The sequence below is a fragment of the Marmota marmota genome, unplaced genomic scaffold (assembly GCF_001458135.2).
Source record: "Marmota marmota marmota unplaced genomic scaffold, marMar, whole genome shotgun sequence".
Taxonomy (NCBI): Eukaryota; Metazoa; Chordata; class Mammalia; order Rodentia; family Sciuridae; genus Marmota; species Marmota marmota.
In genome coordinates, this window is record NW_025999853.1 from 14,232,241 (window position 1) to 14,259,839 (window position 27,599).

Genomic DNA, 27,599 nt, shown 5'->3' on the forward strand with positions numbered 1-27,599 from the left:
AAAAAAAAAAAAAAAAAAAGGTGAATGTTATAGCAAAAGATATCCCAATATTACTGCTCCTTCATCTGTATAAAATTACATTTTGTGGAAACATTGATTAAGAAAATAGTACATTAGTACCTTTCACAATTCCAATGCCACGAATTTGTGAGACAAAAGCAGTCACCAGTGCTAAGCGGCACCTCAACCACAGATGAATGTTGAAATATTCTCGAGCATTCAGGGAAACAGGGTCCAAAAACTCATCATCTTTATTTTCTGAGGTCTAAACAATATTAAAATAACGGTTATCTTCTCATTTCATAATGATGAAGTTCTAACCTAAGGCCAAATGTAAGCTAAGCATCCAATATCATTTCATAGTATTCAGTTTTTAAATTTAGAAATTATTTTGTATATCTATAAAATATAAAAATTATATTGTCAGCAGTTTCTATGTCATCAAAAGTTTTTTAAACACCATTTTAAGGGCTGAAAAATAATAAATAACATTCCCTAATATTTATTGAGCACTTATTATGTGTCAGGCATTGTGCTACATGCTTTATACACAATATCTCATTTAATTTTTCTAATAGCCAAAGAGGGGTTATTATTATTTCTGTTTTACAGTTGGGAGAACGGAGAGCTAGAAAGGTTAACTAACTTGCTTAACATAGGTGGGACTCAATGCTGGTAGGACTCAACTCACTGGGTGTTTTCCTGGGTTTCAAATCCAGTCTTAACTGCCTGTGTTACATTGCTTTGTGTGGCTCTCATTCCAAGAATGTATTATAACTGATTTACCATCTGTGTTATTATACTTTAAAAGAGGTGATGGGTGCCCATAGCTATTGGGAAGGAAGCGCAGAGGAAGCTTGTTTTGGGGGAAGTCAATCATAGACTATCAGGGAAATTTAACCCCCCAGCCCTTTGTTCTAGAATTTCCTGCCAGGGATCGTGTCCAACCAATTGGCACTACCTACTATCCAGAAGCTGCTAATGGGACTTGAAGGGGGCTAGAATGTGAACAGACAGGTGGGATGTACAGGAAAAGAAAGGTGAGTTATTCTTGAGAACAAGAGTAAGCGGTGAACAGAGGCCACGCAGGCAGGATGGTGATTAGAATGGGCCAAGTATTCAAGGAATCTAGTATTTAGAAGAGAAATACACAAAACAATGTTCATCAATAAAACTTAATCTTTAAGTGCTTTTATTTCATGTTCCTAATGAAAAGCCAATTCTCCTTCAACTTAATCAAGGTTTTTCAATCTTGATGCTTTGATATTTGAAGCCAGATAATTGCTAGGGTGGCAGGGGGCTCTCCTGTACATTATAGGATATTTAAGCAGCATGTCTGGCCTCTACCCAACTGATGCCCATAGCACCACCCCCCCTCTAGTTGTGACAACCAAAATGTCTCCATGCTTGCCAACTCTCCCCTGGAATGTAAAATCACCTCCAGTTGATAACCATTGTTCTAAGACAATTTTTAGAATTAGATTGCTTTTTAATATGGTTAGTACTTTTAATATAGCTAGAAATGAGTCTTTATTTAGTATAATTAGCTTTGCTAATTTGTAATGATGCTGGATATTAGCTATTTTATTAGTAATTCTTGAAATAATGTGCAAGAATTCCATGTAATGAATCTTAATATTTTAATCCTAATCAACCCTATATTGTTAAATTATATGCTCTTATCAAAGTCTAATCATAGAATTTGTGCCCAGTTCTCAAATACATTGGAAATCTAAAATATGGAGGATGCTATGAGGAATCCAAAGGAAGAAAAAGTACAGGTATTTTACTGGTCATGCCCAGATAATAAACTCAAAAGCAGAATAGAGAATAAGTCTCGTAAGACAACTTTATGTGTAGTAAGATCATATCTAAACATTACAACGATCCATCTTGATGGAACTTTAGAGACTATTATATCCAATTCCATCAGTTCGCAAATAAAACTACAAAAATTCTCAAATTTTAAGAGATTTTCTCAAGGTGTTCCTGTGAATAAGTACAATAAATGGGACTTAAACTCAGGTATTTTTATTCTGAATTCAGTGTTCTTTTTGTACTTTACTCCCTTTGCTTCACCCAAATAATTAGACAATCTCCTAGCATGCCAATAGTCATCATGCAATAAGTATTATAAGGAGAAGTATAATATTCATACATACAGAAGTTCCTGGAGAAAGGGGCTTCTCTGCATCATCTTTCATTACACTCTTTTTAAAAAGTTTTGAATCTTGCAGAAGTTTAAGTGTGGAATATACTATTGCAGCACTAAAACACAGAATATATTTTAAATGTTATTAAAATAATTGTAGCATTTTTATGTTATTTCTTAAGTTTAGTTTCACACACACAAAAAAACCCTTCCCACACCCCCACCCACCCTCAAAAGGGGATCAGATATTCCTTCTACATGCCCTGTTAGCACCTTGGTTTCCTTTATGTGGTGTTTTTATCACACGATTTAATCCTCTGGACATATCTCTACAGCTAATTTGTTTTATTTCCTTTAGAAACTTGTCATCTAATACAGTGCCTGGGATTTTTGGTTTTGTTTTGTTTTTTTGGTAGGGAGTTACCGGGGACTGAACTCAGGGGCACTCAAACACTGAGCCACATTCCCAGCCAAAATATTGTATTTTATTTAGAGACAGGGTCTCACTGAATTGTTTAGTGCCTCACTGCTGCTGAGGCTGGCTTTGACCTCATGATCCTCCTGCCTCAGCCTTCCAAGCCACTGGAATCATAGGCATGCACCACCATGCCTGTCTAAAAATAGGTTTTTGTCCTCACATTTCTTATTGGTGCACTGCACTTGTACATAATGGTGAAATTTGTTGTTACATATTCATACTACAAACAGTTTTTAAAGTAAAAATGAGTAAATAGAAGAATGTATGAATGTATGCTTTTAAGATCTAAAACAAAATTTATTGACATTTTTTAAAATGAACAAATATATTTTATATGCATTAGAATGTGGTTCTCCAGATTTACTCAATTCTATATAGTTGGAAACTCTTAAACTAAAGTGTTGCTTGATCAATGTTTAGCAGTGCCAGAAATTAAATGTACTAAACTAACAGATGCCAAGAGAGAGGGATTTTTACTTCCTATTGCTCCATACATACATAAACCATTGCATCCTCCTCCCCTGTATAAACTTATAATTCACATCACATTTTTTTCAAAATATCTTACATATTAAGCTGCCTTCTTTTAAAAATCTATTCCAAAACAAAACTCAAAATACAGAACAACATGTATGGTTGAAGAAGCTCATTGCAGTATTATTTGTAACAGAAAAAAATTGGGCAAATCCCCACAGGGACTCTGTTAATGGGGGCTTGGGTGTGTGTCGTCAGGCCTGTGCCCGCCTCCCCTACAAGAACAGTAACTGGAAGACGCAGCACACCAGCTGGGGGCAGGGTGCTTTACCCGGAGTTGACCACGGCATCGTGAACCTCAAGGTCAGCAGAGTCAAGCTGTCTCTTCCTCCATGCTCTTTACCTCTTCTCTTTTACCAGCAAAAGGTGACTTCTTATCACAGGGGACTAAAGAGGAGCAGAGACTTTCTCCTCTATTCATATTTTGCTGCCATCCCTCTTCTATCTCTGCGGCTCTGCCCAGATCTCTCTGTCTTTCCACATTGTTCTATCTTGAGACTCTACCCATCCCAGAGAAAGGCAAATCAAGTTCACATCCCAGAGTCACACTGAAGAGTGAAGCAAACTCTTCTGATGCCTGTTCTGATGAATGAGGAGTGTCAGCACCATCAGCCTGGGGAGGACCTGCCTTTCTAGAGGCATGTCATATGGGTTTCATTTCCTTCCTTGCCTCTAGTGCCTGTCAGCCTAGCTTGTATCATGTATTTTTAACGTTTATTCATTTGAATAAATAGATTGTTTGATTTAAAAAAAATTGGGTAAAAATCCAAATGGACAAAATATTCATGATTCCCTATTTGGTATCTCCAATTTGGATTTTTAGCAGACAGTCACATTTAACAGGTGTTATGAGGTAAATTCAGTCCCTCCAAAAAAGCATGCTGATATCCTGATTCTCAGTACCTCAAAATGTATTTTGATCTTCAAAGTGTAAAGTGAATAATTTAGTAGTATTTCATTACCTATTTCTTCCATATCTGTATAGTTACTATAATCTGATATCTTACCCCTAGATCATTATTATCACCTTTATATTCTCTCAGCTTTGGAGGCAATCAGTTTTGACCCTTGCACTTAGCATCTAGACTGAGCACAAATCCATTTGCAATGCCCATCACTAGTCATTTTTACAGAACAAATTCCTGAGCTCTTAATCATGAGATGTATCTCTTTCATTGGCTGCAGTACTTCTTTAAGTCCCTATACAGTCTCAGGGCACCAACCCAGGATTTTGCATAGTGAACCCTTCTGTCTTCATGGATCCTCATGTTTTACAATGGAATATGAAAGAAGAAACTATCAGGAAATATTTTCCTAGTAGTATCTTTAGATGGAAATCTGTACTTTAAAGATTTGTTTATTGTTTTATCTTTACTTTGTAAGAGAATGAATATCCTTCCATGTGTTTATATACTAGTTATAATTTCTCTTTTGGATGAAGGATTTATAGTATTTGATCATTTATCAACAGTGTTTTTTTATCAATCTATCACCAACTATATATAAAAATGATATGAACTATTTGTAATATTTACTACAGGTACAGTTTTGTTTTGCTATGTACTACAGTTGTAAACTTTTTGTCAAATTTATAAAAATTAAAATATGTTACAAATCAAATCAGTTGACACCTTATAGTCAGTTCTAGCTTTAGAAAGGATATATATCCTTCTAGAGATTCAATTGTTTCATTACATTTTTCTGCTTCTAACAAAAAAAACCTAACTAAAAATTCCTCTTGGATAAACCAACTTTTTAAGACCTTGACACTGAACATGAAGAGTTCAAATCTACCTTTGCCATGTATTAGCTATGTGATGCTGGGAACTCCCATTATCAACCCTTTTATCTACAAAACAGGAATGATGACAACAGAAATGCAGACCCTTTAAATCCAATGACTGTAAAGATTAAATCATTTCATTATTTTTCATTTGCTAAAAATATGTATTAAATATTTTAATATTAAAAATATTAAATATTTTTAATATATTTCTTCCTGTGCCAGGGACACAGGATAGAAATCTAGGGACAGTGAATACAGCAATAAATAATACAGATGCAATTCCCTGTCCCTGTGGAGCTGACAGTCTACTGAGAACAGAGCGTGCTCAGCAAATAGGAGCACTGGACAAACGGACTTGCACATGGTGGGTGCTACCATGATCATCAGGCCAGGGGTGGAGGGAGGAGATTAAACTGATTTTTCTTTGTAAGCTGTTAACCAGCATAACTGAGCCATCTAGGAACTATCAAATTTTAAACTCCCAGGATTTTGCTAAATCATTAAAATGGCTTGCAATATTTGTAGAATATTCTCTAAGGTATTGTGATGGTATCATTTTATTTAAAAGGTATCCTTTTATTTAAAATAAAACTAAACAAGCAAGAAAACAACAACCAATATAACTCAGATTCTGTGCATATACAGATAAGAAGTTGCCTCTCCTCTTACTCTGCTAAGGCTACACGTATTTCTAAAGCACCTGTACTGGGTAGCTTCACAGGCTAGCACATCGTGGCTACTAGCAGCCTCTGGAAGAAGCAAATTGTGCCTATTCCATTCTTCTGATTCTGAAACCCAAATTCTGATTTCAAGACAAATGAGGAATAAGATTTATCATCTTGCTAACCCAAAAACTTGAATAAAATATAGGGTTTACCAGTCGGTTGCAATCTATTTGGTACGGTTTAGTTGTTACCTTAGTCTGTTTTCTGTTTTTATAATAGAATACCCAAGACTGGGTAACTTACAAAGAGTACAGGTATTATTAGCGCATAGTTCTGGAGGCTGGGAAGCCCAAGGGCATGGCTCCGTCATCCGATGAGAACCTTCTTGCTGCATTGTAACAGCAGTGGTCATCACATGGTGAGAAAGAGCAAGCTTGCTCTCTCTGGTCTCTCTATTTTCATTAAAGCATTAACGCCCTGCATTGTAACAGCAGTGGTCATCAAATGGTGAGAAAGAGCAAGCTTGCTCTCTCTGGTCTCTCTATTTTCATTAAAGCATTAACGCCCTCATTAGGGCTCCATCTAATCCCAAATAGTTCCAAAAGGCCCTACCTCCAAATACTGTTAACATATACCTTTGGGGATGAAGTTTCCAAACATAAATTCTGGGGGATAACCATTCAAACTACAGCAGTTGCTTGGTTTGGAAATATTTTGCTTTCTCCTCTCCTGCTAGACAGAAAGTACAGAAGGACTGTCCCCTACCAACAATCTAAAATCCCAAAGGGAGGAAATTTCATTCTGACAAAACTGCAAGGGTCAAGTGATTTTCCATTCAGACAATAAATTAAATACAAAAAAATAGGAAGAAATACTTAGTAATAAAAAAAAAGGATTTTGAAAGTGAGAGAAGTAGAAATACGGTGTGAATAACTTTGATCTCATATATTTCTTATTAACATTCATGACAAAAACGGTCAGTTTGTTCTCATAAAATCCATGCAGCTCACTCTACCTGTCACCCCAGGGAATGTGCCTTTCTATTTCCTTGACACATAATTTTATTAGAAGTATCAGGAAATGTCAAGCTAACCATCATTTGGAAAAGGGACTGTCCAAAACTCTCAGCAGTGCCCAAACAGAAGCTTGTGGGGGGTAAAGTTCACGCAAGAAAAACTCATTCATCTTGACAGTAGGCTTCCCCCAAATGGCAACTCTGCTCTAAAAAGGCAATAACATCCAAGTTTTTGCAGGTTTTGTCCCAAGGGCCAGGTTCATATATTTAAAAGAGGAGTTATTCTGATATACTAGCATATTATTTGCATACATCTATGTGGTTTTCAAATTAAAGTTCTATTATGACAATCCTTTCTATGGATATTTTGTAACTTTTAGTTTCTCATTTCCTTATTATTCCCCAAACCCCCGCCCCCCCTACCAACAACAACAGCAAAAACTCAGACCTTCCAAACTAAAGGGGCGAATTATACACAGAGAGCTTCAGGAAGAATAAAGGTAAATGACAAAAAATACTTACTAGGGCTTCTGTTGCTCTGAGATAATTTTGTAGAAAATCATATATTAAATCTACCTTCTTCCTCCAAACATCAGTGGGGAAAATTGTTATTATTTTATTCTATAATACCTAACACCTATTTTGCCATCAATAAACTACCATTGTACCCTTAAAGATTGCTGTAAATGTGATAATACTGTAAACCAGCTTGCCTCAAGCTTTATCTCAGCATCCCTTTAAACCCCTGAAAATTACTAAGAACCCCAAAGAGTGCCATGAACATTCACTATATCAGATATTAAACTGACAAATTTTTAACTTCTTTAATATTTAATTCACTTTCAAATAAAAATAATGAGCCTTTTGCATATTAACGTAAATAATAAATTGTAATGCAAAGCAACTATTTTTCCCCCCCAAAAATTAGTGTTCTCTTTAATGTTTAGATGAACAAGAGACAGTCTACATTTATATCCCATTATACAACTGGTCAGTGACATGCTGTTTTAAGTATATAAAGAAGATTAGGCCTAATGTAAATAGTTGTTAGAAATGGAAGGAGAATGGAAGCCCCTTCAAATAACTGTCAATATTTCCCTTTGATACTATACCAAAATGTGTCAAATGACAGTTTTGTAAAAATTTGTTGCTATATAGAATCTAATACCGTATATCAATGAACTTTTCCTACATTACATTAAAATATATTGGTCTATCTTGTTAAATGGGATTTTGTATCATTGTGTACTGGTCCTTTGGAAAATATCAGCTCCCTGAATTATGGAGACACACAAATGTAGAAATATTTCAATACACAATTAAAAATTAGTTTTGTTAATGTTACCACTAATCTTATCAGAGAAATAAACACTGGTAAACTATAAACTTCATAATGGCAAACACAAATTGTCCAAAATTCTCATTTTCCTATAAATTTCAAATGTTATCATGGGCAACAAACACTATAAGTTCTGCTCATTTTGCTCATTCTTAAGAAAATGTCTGCAAAATACCCAAGTCTGAATAAGCACAGTCTGTCCATTGTTTTTTCAAACAAGATGGTATTCCATGAAAAGATCATCTTCTTCAATTCTCAACTCAACCATGTGCCCTTCCTTAAGACCACCATCAGTTTTGTTACACAGCAGAAATGCCTACGCGGCATCCTGGTTTTCTAGAGGAGGAAACAGCTTTTCAAATGTGTGCCTTTTCTATGTATGAGGAGACTGACTCACCTGTATGCTGCCCGGTGTCTCTGCAGGGCAATTGCTGCCAGGTGTAGACGGGCTTCCACCACAATCTCCAACTCAGCAGCACAACAATGAGACAGGTCCTTGTGGCCTGGATGCTCCACCTCAGACACAAGGAAGTTTAGCCTCTCTTCAGCTTCCATCAGTAAAACCGTCTAAAGAATAAACACCACACAATCACATGTTCAGAAATAATGTCTCATTCTTACCAAATATTTTATGTGTGAAAAGCAACAATGAATGGAAAACTAAACGGAAATCTGTACATAATCATCAGATAAGAGAACTCAATAAAAAGGAAAAAGACAACAGAAAATAAAAAAGTAAGAGCAAGAGGAAGGACAATAGCTATCCTTTACTGTATGGATAGCCAATGCTCATTATTAACAACGATTCTAGAAAGTTCTGAAAAGTTTTCCATAAACACTGTTTAATAAAAACTAAACTATTGCTCTCAGGGAAAATAGAGAAATGAACTCCTAGAAGCCTCTGGGCATAACCCTTTCATCAATGGCTCAATATCTTACGTTGTTTAAATGTGTATTTATAGTTAAGGACACATGTAATATATACATATAGTTGATTCATTAACCAGGGACTTACAACAAATATCACTATAACTCAGGTCTAGTTGACACACGTATTTTCTCTGTAAGGCACTGCATAGCTTTCTTGCACTTAGAAACATTAGACAGCACTTCAACATTATGCTTGAAGGATATTTTAAATAGTAAAATTATCAATCCTCCCCCCAAAACATGAAAAACATGATTCAATTAAGCATACCTAATGCAAAAATCTGAAATCTAAAATACTCTGAAGTCCAAAACTTTTTGAGCACTGACATGACACAAGAAATATTTTATTTATTGGAGCATTTCAGATTTTGGATTTTCAGATCAGGGATGTCCAACTAGTGAAGTCTAAAGTGTAGAAAAGGACATTTATTGATAGTATGAGAACTGAAAAGAGAAGTCAGAGAATCACCCTGTTCAATTCAGCTGGGCAACTCTAATTTTTCTATGCTCTAGGTATGTCCACAGATAATTTTAAAAAGTGCCAAAAGTACTGATTTGGGGAATATACAAAAATTTACCAGACATACAATGTAACAAACAAGACAAATTGTATTCCAACTTCAACTGTGATAATGTGATGATAATGAGATTTTACAGTAGATAATCAATAGTTAAATATCACTCAGACATGGCAGAAAATTTTTTTAAAAATCAATTTTTTAAGCAACAGGTCTCTAAAACCTTGTTTGTACCAAACAGTAAATATCATATATAATAATAAATAACAATACTAGGGTAATACATATATAATACAAGGGCAATTTACTAACATGATTAAGAACATAGGACAAAAAAAACTATAGGCCCTACTCTCAGATCTGTATTTGATTATTTGCATAACATTAGTGAATTTCATAAACTAAGTCTCAGTTTTCTCATGATTCATCACAGAATAGTTAAAAATTAAGACCTATAACATGGAGTTGTGAAAATTAAATAACCATGCAAAATGCCTGTTATATAGTAAGCATTGAATAAATGGTAGCTGCTGCTTCTGCTACTATTGTCATCATTATGATGAGGAAATGAGAAACAGGGCATGGAATACTCACATCCCATCAAACAATAAATCAGATTTTCTGTATCATCTTAATTAGGTTGCACAGCAAAGCCTGAAACCTCTGGGCATATACTTTTCTCTTGGGGAGTACATACTGTCCTAGCCCCCACCTATCCTTATGCAAGAAAAGATACCTGATTTCCCAAGGGCAAACACCACCCCGACAGTGGGCCTGTTCAAGCCCAAATGTATGCATTTGATAACTGCTTCCCTATGATTTGAAAAAAAAAAAATTCAGACTTACCTTTAGCATGTTAAGAGTGAACTCATCTTTAAATTTTGTAAGCTGATACAATGAGCCTCCATCATCCTTTATATATAGCTCTACAAAGACATGATATTTTGGAAATACTAAGGAAATATGTGGTTACTTTAAATATTAATTGCAGTTTTTAAAGTCCATCATTCCTGAGAAACTATCTATAAATTTAACATAATCACAGTAATCATTAGATTTTGTTTATTGTGACAATTAACATTGTAGATGTTATAACAGGAACTATTTGGTTTAATGCTGTATATTATTCGTATTGGTTGTTTTTATTATTTATCTTCCCCTAAATGGCCAGGTTCTGGAAACCTTCAAGGACACAGGGTAAAAATTCTACTGACCAAGACCCCTGTTAGACTGGTAGACACAGAACATAAAAAAGCAAGGGGGAAAAAAATCACCCAAACAAACCAAGATACTTCAATAACAAAATCCATCGACACCACAGTGTAAGAAATATCAGAGAAGGAGTTTAGAATGTACATAATTCAACTGATCTGCAAGGTAAAGGATGATATAAGAAGTGAAATCACAGAGAAAATACAGGAGGGGAAAGGTCATTCTAATAAAGAATAGAGATTCTGGAAAAAATCAAGCAGAAATCCTGGAAATGAAGGAATCAATAAACCAAATTAAAAATTCAATGAAAAGTATCACCAAGAGAATAGACCACTTGGAATACAGAGTTTCAAGCAAAGAAGACAAAATATATAATTTTGAAAATATAATTTATCATGGAGAAAAGAGGTTGAACAAATATCCCATATTTTTTTAAAATATTAACAGGGATTTGTAATTTTATAGTACTGGAATTGATTTTAAAGGTAGGTATTTCATGCTGTGGCTATTTGGCTCCCTGCAGATTTCCTTATATTCCTCTGTTCACCATGAAAAAGATAGGGAGACACAGCTATGGAGAAACTATTTCTAAGCTAATCACTGTTTTTCAATAAAACAACAGTTGGGCTCCAAAGTACTGTAATGAAGTTTCAGAATACTGAATTGTTGTGAAATAAATTTTTAAGAATTATAAAAAAAAGAGAGACCTTGAAAAGACATCCAAGAAATATAGGATAACCTGAAAAGACGAAATTTAAGATTTATCAGAATAGATGAAGGCTCAGAGATACAAACCAAAGGAATGCACAATCTTTTCAAGAAATAATATAAGCAAATTTCCAAAACAAAAGAATGAAATGAAAAACTAAATACAGGAAGTTTACAGGACCCCAAATATACAAAATTACAACAGACCTACACCAAGGCACATTATTATGAAAATGCCTAACATAGAATAAGGATAGAATTTTAAAAGCTACTAGAGAAAAATGACAGGTTACATTTAGAGGGAAACCAATCCAGATCTCATCTGGTTTCTTAACACAAATCCTCAAAGCTAGGAGATCTGGGAATAATATATCCCAATCTCTGAAAGAAAATTAATGCTGACCAAGAATACTATACCCAGAAAAATTAAGCTTTAAAATTTACAATGAAATAAAAACCTTCCATGATAAATCAAAGTGGAAAGAATGCACAACTAGAAAGCATGTACTACAAATCATTCTCAATAAATATTTGACAAGAAGAAATGAAAAATAAAAGTGAAAACCAGCAAAGGAAGAACTATAATATAATAGACAATCAAAGGAGAAACTACCTCAAATTAAAAACAAGAAGTAAATCAAAATGACAGGGAATAAAAATCATTTCTTAATAATGACATTAAATATAAATGGCCTAAATTCATTAATCAAAAGACATAGACTGGTGGGCTGGGGATATAACCCAGTTGGTAGAGTGCTTGCCTTCCATGCACAAGGCCCTGCCATCAATTCCCAGCACCACTAAAAAAAAAAAAAAAAAAAAGACATAGACTGGCAGATTGGATTAAAAAACAAAAGTCAACACATGGTGTTCCCAAAAAACTCACTTTATAGGAAAAGACTTCCACAGACTAAAGGTAAAAGGATGGAGAAAAAATGTATCATTCACATGAATCTCATAAACACGCAGGGGTTTCTATCCTCATCATACAAAGAGCAATTCAAGCCAAAGTTAATAAGAAGGGACCAAGAAGTACATTCAATGTTGTTTATGGGAATTATACATCTAAAAGACATAACAATCATTAATATTTATGCCCCAAACAATGGAGCATTTACATACATTAAACAAACCCTTCTCAATTCAAAAATCAAATAGACTACAACCCAATAATACTGGGTGACTTCAACATGACTCTCTTACCACTGGATAAATCATCCAAACAAAAATTTTAAAAAGAAGCTATAGAACTAAATTGTACTATTAATAATTTAGATTTAACATACATAGATAATGTTTCATCCGTCTTGACTAAATACACTTTCTTCTCAGCAGCACACAGACCCTTGACTAAAATAGAACATATCTTAGGCCACATGGCAACTCTTAGTAAATACAAAAAAAAGAGAGAGAGAGAAAATATTTTGCATTCTATCAGATTATAATGGAAATTAGAAATCAAGGATAAACGGCTGGGGTTGTGGCTCAGTGGTAGAGTACTTACCTAGCATGCACGGGCACTGGGTTCAGTCTTCAGCACCACATAAATGTAAAATACAAAAAAAAAAGATCTTGTGTCCACCTAAAACTAAAAATTTTTTTTAAAAAGAAAAGAAATCAAGGATAAAATAAAAAATGGAAGCCACTCTAATACCTGGAGACTAAATAATATGTTATTTAATGATTAATGGATAGTAGAAGAACTCAGTGGTGAAATAAAAAAAATACTTAGGGGTAAATGAGAATAGCAATACAACATATTAAAATCTCTGGGACATTATGAAGGCAGTACTAAGAGGAAAGTTCATTGCATGTAGTTCTTTCCTTAAAAGAAGAAAAAGTCAACAAATAAATGACCTAACATTACATCTCAAAGCCCTAGAGAAAGAAGAACAAATCAATGCTAACAGCAATAGAAGACAAGAAATAATTAAAATCAGAGCTGAAATTAATGAAATTGAAACAACAACAAAAAAAAAACAGTCAAAGAACTTATGAAACAAAAAGTTGGTTCTTTGAAAATAAATAAAATTGATAAATAACCAAGCTAATGAAGAGGGAGAGAAAATTCATATTACTAAATTTGGTGATGAAAAAGAAAAAATATCACAATGGATACTACTGAAATACAGATAATAATCAGAAACTATTTTGAAAATTTATACTTTAATAAAATAAAAAATCTTAAAGACATCAACAAATTTCTAGATACATATGTCCTACCCAAATTAAATCAGGAAGACCTAGAAAAATTAAACATATAATTTTCAAGCAATGAAACAGAAGACACCATCAAAAGGCTACCAACAGAGAAAAGCGTAGGACCAAACAGAATCTCAGCTGAGTTCTACCAGACATTCAAACAACTACTAACACCAATCCTCCCAATTAGTCCATGAAATAAAAAAGGAGGGAACTCTGCTAAATTCAATGAAGCTAGTATCACCCAGATACCAAAACTAGACAAAGATATATAAAAGAAAGAAAACTTCAGATCAATATCCCTAATGAATATGAATATATATATATATATATATATATATATATATATATATATATTCATAGTAAAAATACTGTCAAAAACATACAAAAAACATATTAAAAAGATAGTGCACCATGATCAAATGGGGTCCATCCTAGGAATGCAAGATTGTTTCAACATACAGAAATCAATAAATATAATTCATCACATCAATAAAGACAAGAATTGCATGATTACGTCAACAGATGCACAAAAAAGCATTTGACAAAATACAGCATCCATTCATGTTCAAAACTAGAAAAACTAGGGATAGTAAAAATGTACCTCAACATTGTAAAAGCTATATATGCTAAACCCAAGACCAACATCATTTTAAATGAAGAAAACTTGAAAGCATTCCCTCTAAAAACTACAAGAAGACAGGGTGCCCTGTTTCACCACTTCTATTCGAAATAGTCCTTGAAAGTCTAGTCAGAGCAATTACACAGAAGAAAGAAATTAAAGGGATACAAATAGGGAAAGAAGAACTCAAACTCTCCCTATTTGCAATGATATGATTCTATATTTAGAAGACCTAAAAAAATTCAACCAGAATTTCTAGAACTAATAAATAAATTCAGCTAAGTACCATGATATAAAATTAATACCATAAATTAATGGAATTCCTATACATTAGTTATGAATTAGCTGAAAGAGATATTATGAAAACTTTCCCATTCACAATACCCTCAAAAAATAAAATAAAATACTTGGGAATCAATATAACAAAAAAGGTAAAAGACCTTTAAAATTAAAACTACAGAACACTAAAGAAAGTAATTAAAGAAGATCTTAGAAGATGGAAAGATCTCCTATGTTATCAGATAGAATTAATATTTTCAAAATAGCCATACTACCAAAAGCATTATACAGGTTTAATGCAATTCCTATTAAAATTCCCATGATGTGCTTCATAGAAATAGAAAAAGCAGGGTTTGGGTTGTAACTCAGTGGTAGAGTGCTTGCCTAGCATGTGTGAGGCACTGGGCTCAATCCTCAGCACCACATAAAAATAAATAAAAATATTGTGTCCATCTACAACTAAAAATATTTAAAAAGAAATAGAAAGAGCAATCATGAAATTCATTTGGAAAAATAAGAGGCCCAGAATAGTCAAAGAAATCCTTAGTGAAAAAATTGAAGCAGGAGGCATCACAATAATAGACCTTAAATTATACTACAGAGCTATAGTAACAAAAATGGCATGGTATTGACACTAAAACAGACAAGAAAAGCAATGATGCAGAATAGAAGACACAGAAACAAACGCACATAAATACAGTTATCTCACACTAGACGAAAGTGCCATAAACATATATTGGAGAAAAGATAGACTCTTCAACAAATGGTGCTGGGAAAACTGGAAATCCATATGTAGCAAAATGAAATTAAAACCTTATCTCTCACCCTGCAGAAAACTCAACTCAAAGTGGATCAAAGACCTAGGCATTAGACCAGAGATCCTGAACCTACTAGAAGAAAAGAGATCCAACTCTCCATCATGTCAGCTTAGGAACCAAATTCCTCAACAAGACTCCTAAAGCACAAGAAGTAAAATCAAGAATCAATAAATGAATTCTAGAAATCTAAAAAACTTCTTCACAGCAAAGGAAACAATCAATTTGCAATAGCTAAGCTATGGGAGCAACTTAGGTGCCCTTCAACAATTGAATGGATAAAGAAAATGTGGTATATATACACAATGGAATATTACTCAGCCATAAAGAAGAATGAAATTATTGCATTTGCTGGTAAATGGATGGATTTAAATAAAAAATAAAATAAACAAAAAAGTACATTATAACAGCAAGGCCTAAGAAGAGGGGGAGAAGATACCTGGAATTGATACAATATATTATATATAATGTCCAGTTTCCAACAAAATGTATAAAACAAAAAAGGTAAGGAACAGGAAAATATGATCCATTACACCAATAAAAGCAAGCAACTGAACCTTTTTGACAGAGCAACCAGATATTGGATTTAGTAGACTGAGACTTCAATGTAGCTTAAAAATAGTTCAAAGAACTAGAAGAAACCATGGAAGGCATGATGATAATGTTGCATCCAATAAAAACATCAATAAGGAGAAATTTTTAAAAACCTAATTGGAAATGACAGAGTTAAAATGTATTGAAAAACTAAATTGAAATTAAAATTGAATTGAAATTGAAAAATTAAAAGGGGTTCAATAGTAAATTTGGCTGACAAAAGAGACAATTAGTAAATTTGATCAATAAAAGAAAAAGAATGAAGAAAAATGAACACAATGAAATATGAAATGCGGGACATTATTAATACATCAAATATGCATAATGTAAGTACTAAGAGAGAAGAGGAAGAAAGGAAGGGGGGATATTTAAAGAAATAATAGTTAAAAATGCATCAAGTTTATTTAAAAAAAATTAACTTATATATCCAGGATGCTAAACAAACTTCAAGAAGGATAAACACAAAAAGAGCCTCAAATAGACCATCCTAGTAAACATTCTCAAAGCCAAAGAAAAGAACAAAATCTTACAGAAGTAAAATATGCAAATGTCTTGTCACTTTTGAACAAACTCCAATAAGAATAATTGTTAACTTCTCATTAGAAATAATGAAATCCAAAAGACAGTGGAATAATATATTCATTCAAAGTACCCCAAAATCTCTCAAATAAGAACCCATACCCAGAAAAGTTATCTTTCAAAAATGAAGGCAAAACGAATTCCTCAAGTAAAAATAAACTGAGAGAATGTTTGCTAACACACCACCTTAGACAAAAGACAAAATGTAGTTTTTCAGGGTAATAGCAAGAAAACATAGATGATAATTCAAATCCATGTGAAAAAACAAAGGACACTAATAATGGTAATTACATTATGAAAAACAGCCTAAGTATATATTTCTTCTTCTCTATACTGAATTAACTCATTTTTATAAAATGATATGTACATAATGTATCGTTGAATATATGTGATATATTTACCAATAATAGCACAGAACAAGTGGATGGGAGCAAAGCTGGACTGGACTAAGGAAATATTCCAGCTGGTAACCTGAACCCAGAGGAGCAAATGAAGAGGACCAGAAATGATAATAAGGGTTAATGTGACAAAAATTATAAGCATATAATGGCTCTGCTATCTTCTTCCGCTTCCTTAAAAGTCATAAAATTATATAAAGTGCTAATTGTAAAAATATATTGTTAATTCTGAAAACACAGACTGAAAGTGAATAAATGATAAAAGATATGCCATGCAAGTGGTAACCAAAGGAGAACGGAAGTGGCAATGCTTATATTAGACAAAACATACTTTAAATAAAAAATTCCCACAAGAGACAAGGTCATTATAAAATAATAAAGTGTCAATACATCAAGAGGATACAACAATTTTAAAACATATGCACCTAACTTTGAAGTACTTAAATACATAAAGCAGATTTTATTGGAATTAAAGGGAGAAATAGAAGCAATACAATAAATAAGGAGACCTCAATATCCAACTTCCAAAAATGTTCAGATCATCCAGGTAGAAAATCAATAAGAAAACAATATACTTAAATGACATCATAAACCAAATGGGTCTAACAGACAAGTATAGAACATTGTATTCAACAGTTAACAGAATACATGTTCTTTTTAAGTGCACAAAAACATTCACCACGATAAAGAATACATTAGGTCACAAAACAAGTCTTAAGAAATTTAAGAGGACTGAAAGTATATCAACTACCTTTTCCAATCACAACAGTATGAAATTAGAAATAAATAACAGGAGAAGACATGGAAAATTACAAACATGTAGAAACTAAAGAACATTCCTGAACAACCAATGAGTCAAATAAGAAACCAAAAGGAAAATTGAAAATATCTTGAAACAAATAGGAATGTAAATACAACATAACAAAACATATAGAATGCAGCAAAAGCAGTTTATAAGAGGAAGGTTTGTAGTAATAAAAACCTATGTTAAGAAAAACAAAAGAACATAAAGACAACTAATGTTATACTTTAAGAAAGTAGAAAAAGAAGAACAAACTAACCTGAAGGTTAGTGGAAGAAAGGGAATACTTTACAGAGATAAGAGCAGACATAAATAAAATAGGGACTAGAAGAACATAGAACAATAAAACTAAGAGACCATTTTATAAAAAGATAAAATCAATAGGTCTTTAGTTAGACTAAGAAAAGAAGACTCAAACTTACAAATGAAAAAGGAATACATTATAATCAATACCCTGGAAATACAAAGAATTATAAGAAATTATTATGAGCAACTATATGTCAACAAATTGATAACACAGAATAAAATAGATGAGTTCCTAGAAATATGAAGCTTACCAAAGCTAAATCATTAAGAAATAGGAAATCTGAATAAATTAATAATGAGTAAGGACATTAAATCAGTAATAATAATTTTTAAAAAAACTCATGGAAGAAAAGTTTAGGGACTGATGTTTTACTGGTGAATTTTACCAAACATTGAAAAAAAGAGTTAATGCAAATCCTTCTCAAAGTCTTCCAAAGATGAAAGAGGAGGGAACACTTCCAAACTCATCATACAAGACAAGAATTACCCTGATAGCAAAGCCGACAAGGATACTACCTGACAAGAAAACTACAGGCTAACATAATATCCCTGATGCAAATATTCTCAGCAAAACACTAGCAGACCAAATTCAAAAGCACATTAAAATGGTCATTTATCATGACCAAGTGGGATTTATGCCTTTCATTCAAGGATGGTTTGACATACATACATCAATAAATGTGATACACTACATTAATGAAAGATAAAAACCATATGAGCATTTCAACTGATGCAGAGAAAGCACTTGATTAAATTCAACAACTTTCATGATAAAAACTCTCAACAAACTAGGTATAGAAGAAATGTCTCTCAACATGATAAAGACTGTATGTGTCAAGCCCACAGCTAACATCATACTCAATGGTGAAAGTGGAAGATTTCTAAGATACAGGCAAAACAAGGATGCCCACTTTACTACTTCTACTCAACACAGTACTGGAAGTCACAGCCAGTAAAATCACATAAGAAAAAGAAGAAGAAAAAAAAAAAAGACACCCACCAACACCCAGTTGAAAAGGAACAAGTAAATGTAAAATGTAGAAGACATGATCTTATACAGAAAACCCTAAAGATACACACATACACACACACAAAAAAAAAAACCTGATAGAACTAACACATGAATTCAGTAAAGTTGCAGAATTCAAAAGATCAATACACAAAATCAATCACATGTCTATATGCTAACAGCTTTCTGAAAAAAAATCAATACCATTTTCAATAGCTTCAAAAATAAAATAAAATTAAATAAGGAAATTAAAGATTTGTACACTAAAAACTATAAAATATTAATGAAAGAAATTGAAGAAGACACAAATGGAAAGATACTACATATTCACAGATTGGAGGAACTAATATTGTTAAGATGTCCATATTACCCTAAGTGATCTGAAGATTCAATGTAATCTTATCACAATTGCAATGACATTATTCACAGAAAAAAAGAACTTTAAAATTTATATGGAACCACAAAATACCCCAAATAGTCAAAGCAATCATGAGCAAAAAGAAAAAAACCTTTTTTTACTTTTGAGGTCTATAAAAAGAATTAAATCACAAGTAGGATTTATTCCAAGAATGCAAGCTTGGTTAAACATACAAGATCAATTAATGTAACATACCATATCAATAAAATAAAAAAAAAACAAGTAAATAATCATCTCAGCAGATATAGATAAATCACTTAATAAAATATGATGCTCTTATGATAAAATCATTCAACAAAATAAGAGTAAAAGAAAAGTTCCTCAGCCAAATAAAGAATATCTATTTTAAAAATCCATAGTTATCATAATACTGAATGGTAGAAAAGATCCATTTTTAAAATGGCCCCTAATACAATTGAAAAATGACCCATAAATCCTATTCATGGATATCTATCACAAATAAATATACACTGTGTCCTATGGATATGCAGCAATGCAGCACTGTTCCTAGAAACAAAATGCAAGAGCATCAATAGGGCAATGATTGAATAAATCATGTGACATTCACAGACAAGAATACTACCCATTCACTACAGTGGACCAAAGCCAAAGCAATTGTCTCTGAGAGGCTTCAATGGAGGATTTTCTCCATGTGGAATGCAAGATGCAGAAAACCGTATATAAAATATTCTATAAATAAATGATAAAATCTGTTATGTACATGCTTTTCTTATAAAAGTATTGATAAATATGAATGGAAATAACATATGCACATACCTAGAAATATGTACATTATATGAGCTTAGGGTAAAATATGAAAGAATATATTCTAGATTATTCATATAGATTAGTCGGGGTGGAGTAGGGTGTTTGTTGGGGAAAGGGAGAAAAAGGGAAATAACAATAAATAAAACAAATGATTACCTTTCAAGTTAGAGAGAGTTGGTTTGTTCCTCTCAAAGCTACCATGGTTAGCTCCGTGGTAGAAAGCTTTCAGTGAATTTTCTGGTACAGAATTTATTGTTGCAGCCATACTTATGAAAAAGTGTGCCTTAACCATATAAAATTTATTTAGAAGATGCTGTTGGCCAATCATAACCAGAACTACAGGTGAGCCTCTATTTATTAATTCGTCAAGTGCCTAAAAAATGGAAAAAGTAGGCAGGAGTAAATCAGTAAAATTCTAAAAGTTATTATTAGTTTCATTCCCCAATTGCATTCTCCATTTTGTGCTAGAGGAAAGAATATAGGAAAAGATAGGAGATTCCATAAATGGCAGTTATTATGGTTAAGATTTTCAGTATTTGAAACATTTGTATTATTATTACTGGTGCATGATAATTATATGTAATAGCTGGATTGTGTCATATTCATACATGTACGTAATATAATTTGATCAGTTTCATTCCACAGTACTTCCCCCTGCTCTCATCTCCCTAACAGTTTCTCTTAAATTTTCATGAGATCCCCTTTTTCTCTTTTGCTTCCACATATTAGAGAAAACATATAATCCTTTACTTTCTGAGTCTGGCTTATTTTATATAACATGATGCTCTCAATTCCATCTATTTTCCTATAAATGACATAATTTTGCTCTTCTGTAGGCTGAATAAATTTCCATCATGTACACATGTCACATTTTCTTTAACCATTCATCTGTTGATAGGCACCCCGGCTGGTTCCATAACTTGGCTATTGTTAATTGCACTCATCAGTATGCAGGTATCTCTGTAGTATGCTGACGTCAATTCTTTTGTATAAATACTGAGGAATGATATAGGTGGGTCATATGGTAGTTTCATTCTTGGTTTTTTTCAGAAACCTCCATATTGATTTCCATAATGGTTGTACCAATTTTAATTCCCATAAAGAGTATATAAAAGTTCCTTTTCCCCTGTATCCTCACCAGCATTTATTGTTATTAGCATTCTTGATAACTACCATTCTAACTGGAATGAAATGAAATCTCATGTGGTTTTGATTTGTACTTTCTCAATGGCTAAACATTTTCTTCATTAAACTGAAAGCTGTTTGTACTACTTCTTTTGAGAAATGTCTGCTTAGTTCATTTGACCATTTATTGATTGAATTATTTGGGAGTTTTTGTTTGTTTATTTGTTTTGTGTTATTTTGGTTTTTAGTGTTGAGTTTTTTAAGTTCTTCCTATATTCTGAATATTAATCCTCTGTCAGAAGAGTAGCTGGCAAATATTTTTTCCCATTCTGCAGGCTCCCTCTTCATGCAATGGTCTCCTTCACTGTGCAGCTTTTTAACTTGATTCCATCCCATTTATTTATTCTTGTTATTATTTCCTGAGCTTTAAGAGTCCTATTGAATTTTTTCCTGCACATTTATGTGGAGTGTTTCCCTGGGCTTTTCTTCTAGCAGTTGAAAAGTTTCCAGTTTGATTTCTAGATCTTTCTGTTCACTTTTGTGAAGGATGAGAGACAGAAATCCAGTTTCAGTCTTTCACATATGGATATCCAGTTTTTCCAGCACTAACTGTTAAAAAGGCTATCTTTTGTCCAATCTGTGTTTTTGTCAAGGATCAGATCACTGTACCTGAGAGTATTTGTCTCTGTGTCTCTGTTCTGTTCCATAGGTCCACACGTTTGTTTTTATGCCAGTACCATGCTGTCTTTGTTTCTATGACTCTGGAGTGTAATTTGAAATCAGATATTGCAAAGGCTCCTGCATTGCTCTTATTGCTCAGATTTGTTTTGGTTATTCTGTCTTTTGTTTTTCCACATGAATTTTAGGACTGCTTCTAGTTCTGTGAAGAATTTTATTAGTATATTCAGTGCATTGAATTTTCAGGTCACTTTGGTAATACAGGCATATTAATTCTGCCTATCCATGAACATGGGAGGTCTTTCCATCTTCTAGTGTCTTCTATTTCCCTTTTCTACAATTTCACTTTAGAGATCTTTTACCTCTTAGGTTAGATTTATTGTAAGTATTTTATCTTAGTATTTTTGAGCTATTGTTAAATAAAATTGTTTTTCTGATTTCTTTTTTTATTTTTTTCTGATTTCTTTCTCAGTGGATTTATTAAAGGTATTGATTTTGTATGCTGACTTTTATATAATGCTACTTTGCTGAATTTGTTTATCAGTTCTATAAGTCTTACAGCAGAGTTTTTAGAATCTTCTAAATATAAAATCCTATCATTTGAAAACAGTGGTAATTTGATTTCTTTCTTTCCTATTTGTATTCCTTTTATTTCCTTCCCTTATTTAATTTCTCTGACTAAAATTTCAAGTGCTATGTTAAATAGGAGTAGTGAGAATGGACATCTTATCTGGTTCCTGATTGGAGAGGAAATTCTTTCAGTATTTTGTCATTCAGTATGATATTGGCTTTGTGTTTGTTGTATATAGTTTTTGTGATGTTGAGGTAAGTCTTTTTGTCCTCAGGTTTTTCAAGGTTATCATCATGAATGGGTGCTGAATTTTGCCAAAGGCCTTTTCTGCATCTATTGAAATGGTCATGTGATTTTTATTCTGATTCAGTTTATGTGGTATATTACAATTATTGATTTGTGCATGTTGAGCCATCCTTGCATCCCTGGAGAAAAACCAACTTGATAATGGTGTATAATATGTAATATGTTGCTGAATTTGGTTTATTAAGGATTTCTACATCTTCATCAAGGATAGTGGTCTGTAGTACCACCCCCCTTCCCTTGATATATCTATACCTGGTTTAGGTATCGGGATGATACTGGCTCCAAAGAATGAGTTAGAAATATTCTCTATATTTCATGGAATATTTTGAGAAGTATTGGCATTAGTTCTTTAAAAGTCTGGTAGTTGTGAATCCATCTAATTCTGATGGCTTTTCTTTGGTTTAAAGTTTTTTAATTACTGCTTTAATCTCATTGCTTGCTATTGGTCTATCTTGGTTTTCTATATCGTCTTGGTTCAATTTTGGTAGGTCATAGGTGTTTAGAAAGGTATACATTTTTTGAGATTTTTCCAATATTGGAATATAAGTTTTCAAAATAGTGAGCCATTGGATATGTGGTGTCTGTTGTGATCTCCTTTTGTCTCTAAGTTTATTAACTTGACTCTTCTCTCTCTTTTGATTAGTTTGGCTAAGGTTTTATTGATCTTGTTTATCCATTCAAAAAACTGTTTCACTGACAGTTTGCAGGATTTTAAATTCTCTATTTCATTAATTTTGGCTCTAATCTTTATGGCTTCTTTACTTCTACTTGTTTTGGGATTAGTTTGTTCTTTTTTTCCCAAGACTTTAAGATGCATCATTAGGGTATCTATTTGGGATCTTTCTGAGTTTTTAATGAAGGCACTCACATCTTAGAACCACCTCACTGCATCACAGATATTCCCATATATTGTATTTCTATTCTAATTTGATCCTAAGAATTTTTTTAATTTTTCCTCTATTTCTCCTATGAATCCTAATTCTCATTTGCTTATCTACGCTTCTAATGAGATTTATTCTTTCGTAATGAAATCACTCTTCATTCAAAAGTGTATTGTTCAATCTCCATGGATTTATATAATTTTTCTTGCTGTTGATTTCTAATTTCATTTCACTTAGATCTGATAAGATGTAAGAAATTATATCAATTTTTTTGTATTTTCTAAGAATTGTTTTGTAGCTTAAAAAAATAAAAAGATCTATTTTGGATAAGGTTCCATGAGCAGCTGAAAAGAAAGTGTATTCAGCTTCTGTTAGATGAAATATTCTGTAGACATCTATTAAGTTCATAATAAGTTGTAACTCTATAGATGTACTATCTTTGCTGATTTTATATCTGGATGACCTATCAATTATATGTTGCCTAAAAGAAACACATGTCATAGGCAAAGACATCTGCAGGCGGCAAGTGAGAGAGATGTACTGAAATCACCCAATATTGTTTTATTGGGACCAAACTGAGTCTTTAAGTCAAATAATATTTATTTTCTGTAATTAAGTGGACCAACATTGGGGGCAAAAACATTTATTATCATTATATTTTCCCATTGGATTGTTCCCTTTACTAGTAAGCAATAACCTTCTTTGTGGCTAATTCGGGCTTGAAGTCTTTTTTGTTGTTGTTGTTGGATGTAAAAGTAACTATTCCTATTTGCTTCTGAGTTCCATTTCCATGGAATATCATTTTCCACTCTTTTACTTGCCACCTGCAGATGTCTTTGCCTATGACATGTTTCTTAGGCAACATATAGTTGAGTCTTCTTTTTTAATCCAATATGCCCACCTATGTCTTTTAATTATAGAATTGAGACAATTTACATTTGTCATAATTATAGAGAGGTGTTTATTACTTCTTGCCATTTTTATTTATTCTTAATAAATAATCAACCCAAATTTTCATTTGCTTATCTATTCTTCTAATGAGATTTATTCTTTTGTAAGCACTCTGTTATTCCCCACCAATTTCTGACCTGTGTCTCATATGGCTAGCCCTGACATATAATAGGAGTGAACTTAATCCTTGGAGTGAGAGAAAGGATACCTCATCAAAGTAGATAAACTGCACAAAAGTCATCATCCATGCACAAAGACCACTCTGTTTTAGTATAAGTAAATTAAAGACTCTTGGACAGAAATGAATGAATAGACAAGCAGTCTCCCTTCCCAGCTTAGAATCCATGGTCAATCATACTCCTCCTTGTATATACCGTTAACCCTCCCCCCTTTCCCTCACACACAACACACCTGCCTGGTAATCATAGGCATAACCCTGAAATCAAATTTTAAGTCATCTTAGGGTCTGCGATTGAAGAAGACCTGATAAGATCACACAAACTCACAAGTGGCCCTACTTTAAGTACTCACCCCAAACCTCAGTGCTGCCTAGTAATCACTCTAAATATTTTGCCAGTCTACTCATTGTCCTTATCTCCCATACAATCATTTCAATGCCCTTCTGTCCTCCAAATTCTAATCCTTTCTTCCTTCTCCTTCTCCCAGCTAATGATCTTTGCCTTCTCCATTAAAATGAGAAAATTGAAGCAGAGTAGAGCATCCAAACCCCATTGCTCCACCTATTTCACCTACCTAAGAATCTACTCGTCAGAGTTCCACTTTCCTTCCCTCTGCCTAAAGCTTTTGCTCCCACTTAGACAGTCAGTCCTGACCCAGTGACCCTCTCAATCATTCTCTCCTATATCGCTCATTCTCTCCTATATGGCTCATTCACTCCTGCATCACAAATGTTTCCCACACAGACATTCCTATCAGCACATAGCCATGCTATTATCTCCTTCACCAAAAAACCAAAACCCTTTATAACCTATTTTCCTTTTCAAGTTACTCCCCTAATTCCCTGCTACTCTTCACGGAACCCCTCTTAAGAATTGTCAATATTATACATGACTGGTGTAACTCCACATCATGCACAACCACAAGAACGGGAAATTACACTCCATGTGTGTATAGCATGTCAAAAGACATTATACTGTCATGTATGACTAAAATGAACAAATAAATTTTTTTAAAAAAGGAATTGTCAATATTCTAATTTCTATCATTTAATTTGCTTTTAAACTCACTCCATCTCTACATTCAAACCCTTTGATCAAGATTGCCAATGCCTACACTTGGCTAAATCCAATGTTCAATTCTAGTCCTCATATATATGCTATTTCTAATCTAACCGTTATTTTATGTGCACATTGAACTGTCATATCATCATCTGTAAGTTGCATTCTAATTTCAAAGATGTTAAATGTGAAAAAAAATCACATTTAAGACTGAGTGATTTATGATACTTAATTTTATACTATTGATCATCTCCCTCCTTCTCAAGTGCTTTTTTCTCTTGCATTTTGGGCTACCACACTCCCTTTACTTCCCTCATATCCTACTAGCCACTACTTTTCATTCTTCTTTGGTGGTTCCTTCTCTTATCCTGTACCTCTTAATACTGTAATCTCTCAGAACTCAGTCCTCACTCTCCCCTTAGATGATCTTAATCAGGCACTTGGTTTTATTTCATCTAAAGGCTGATGAAATCATGAGCTTTTTACTCTAGGTCCAATCTCCCTTCTGGAATCAAAATTCACAATATAAACAACTAACAACTCCTCCACTTAGATGTCTAAGACATATCTCAAACTCCGTATGTCTAAAACTATATTCCTACTCTCCTCTCCTAACCAATCCCTACACACAAGCTTCACAAGGACTGAGGATGTGTCTATTTTGATGACTGGTGAGTTTAAACTATTTTCAGAATCAGAACAGTACCTGCCACACAGTGGGATCAACAGATAAACCAAACTGTCCACACCTCTGCTCAAAGCCCTTCCAGTGGCTTTCCATTTTTCTTATATAAGACTAAGTTACAATGTCCCTATAAGGCCCTTCTTAATTTTACCTCTCTGACTTTATGTCCTATAGCTCCCCACCACAGCTGTAGACACTAGGCTCAAGGTATCTCTCACCAAGATAGACAGGGCCTTTGCACTTGCTATTCCCTCTTTCTAGATTGTTCTTTCTCTGGATTGCATATGCCTTACCCTTTACCTGTTTTGGGAATGATAACCCCATTTAAAATTAAAATATTCACTCTACCCCATGCTCCCAACCCCTTTCACCTACTTCTGGGTTTATTTTTCCCAAGCAAGGTTCTCCTACTTGTAAAATATGTACTTTACTTGTTTATAATGTTTACTTATATGTTATGTTTATTCTTATTCCTGTGTGTTACTATAAGCTCCAGGAGGACTGAGGTTTGTCTGGAGTGCTGATTGACACATTTGATTGACATCATTAATCTGTGCCTTGCATACAACAGGCTCTTCATAGATATTTTTGGAGTTAATATAAAAGGAGCTACCTATTCTAGAAAAGAGGGAAACTATTTGCCTTATGTAAGTATAGTAATTAATATTGCTTGGGAAAGTTTGAAACAACAGTGGCAGTGGGGATGTTTGTTGTTATTGTTTATTCTCTTTTCTGAATCTTTTCAAAAGAGTTGAAATCAATGCATTCAGAAAAGCAGCACATGGAACAGCCACTCGGCCTGACTTTCTGCCAAGCTGTTGCATTAGGAAAATGGTTGACCCTTTCTTTCTAAAGGAGAAATTTCAGATGGACTAGGGGTGAGGAGAGAGGACATTTTCTTCTCTTTTCCTATCATAGCAAGCAGTGATTTAATGAGCCTTGACAATTACACACAAACACTTGAGGATCAAAGGAAGATTAATTAGTAATGCTATTTAATACTCCTTTCTCTCCCTCTATGCAGAAAATACAAAG

The 27,599-nt window shown here is 33.3% G+C and overlaps 1 protein-coding gene across 3 annotated transcripts in view; it reads right to left on the minus strand.

Moving 5' to 3' along the window:
• Nucleotides 1–27,599, minus strand: part of Cfap54 (cilia and flagella associated protein 54) — a 293,504-nt gene that overhangs the window by 100,801 nt on the left and 165,104 nt on the right. For all 3 annotated transcript variants that reach the window (XR_007347741.1, XM_048803590.1, XM_048803601.1), the window contains 5 exons: nucleotides 20,286–20,502; nucleotides 10,264–10,343; nucleotides 8,367–8,536; nucleotides 2,163–2,268; nucleotides 121–265 (listed from right to left, as the gene is read on the minus strand). Coding sequence is in view for 2 of the 3 variants with exons in the window: in XM_048803590.1 (XP_048659547.1) it covers nucleotides 121–265; nucleotides 2,163–2,268; nucleotides 8,367–8,536; nucleotides 10,264–10,343; nucleotides 20,286–20,502 (718 nt within the window). In the remaining variant the exon portion in view is untranslated. The remainder of the gene's footprint in view (nucleotides 1–120; nucleotides 266–2,162; nucleotides 2,269–8,366; nucleotides 8,537–10,263; nucleotides 10,344–20,285; nucleotides 20,503–27,599) is intronic.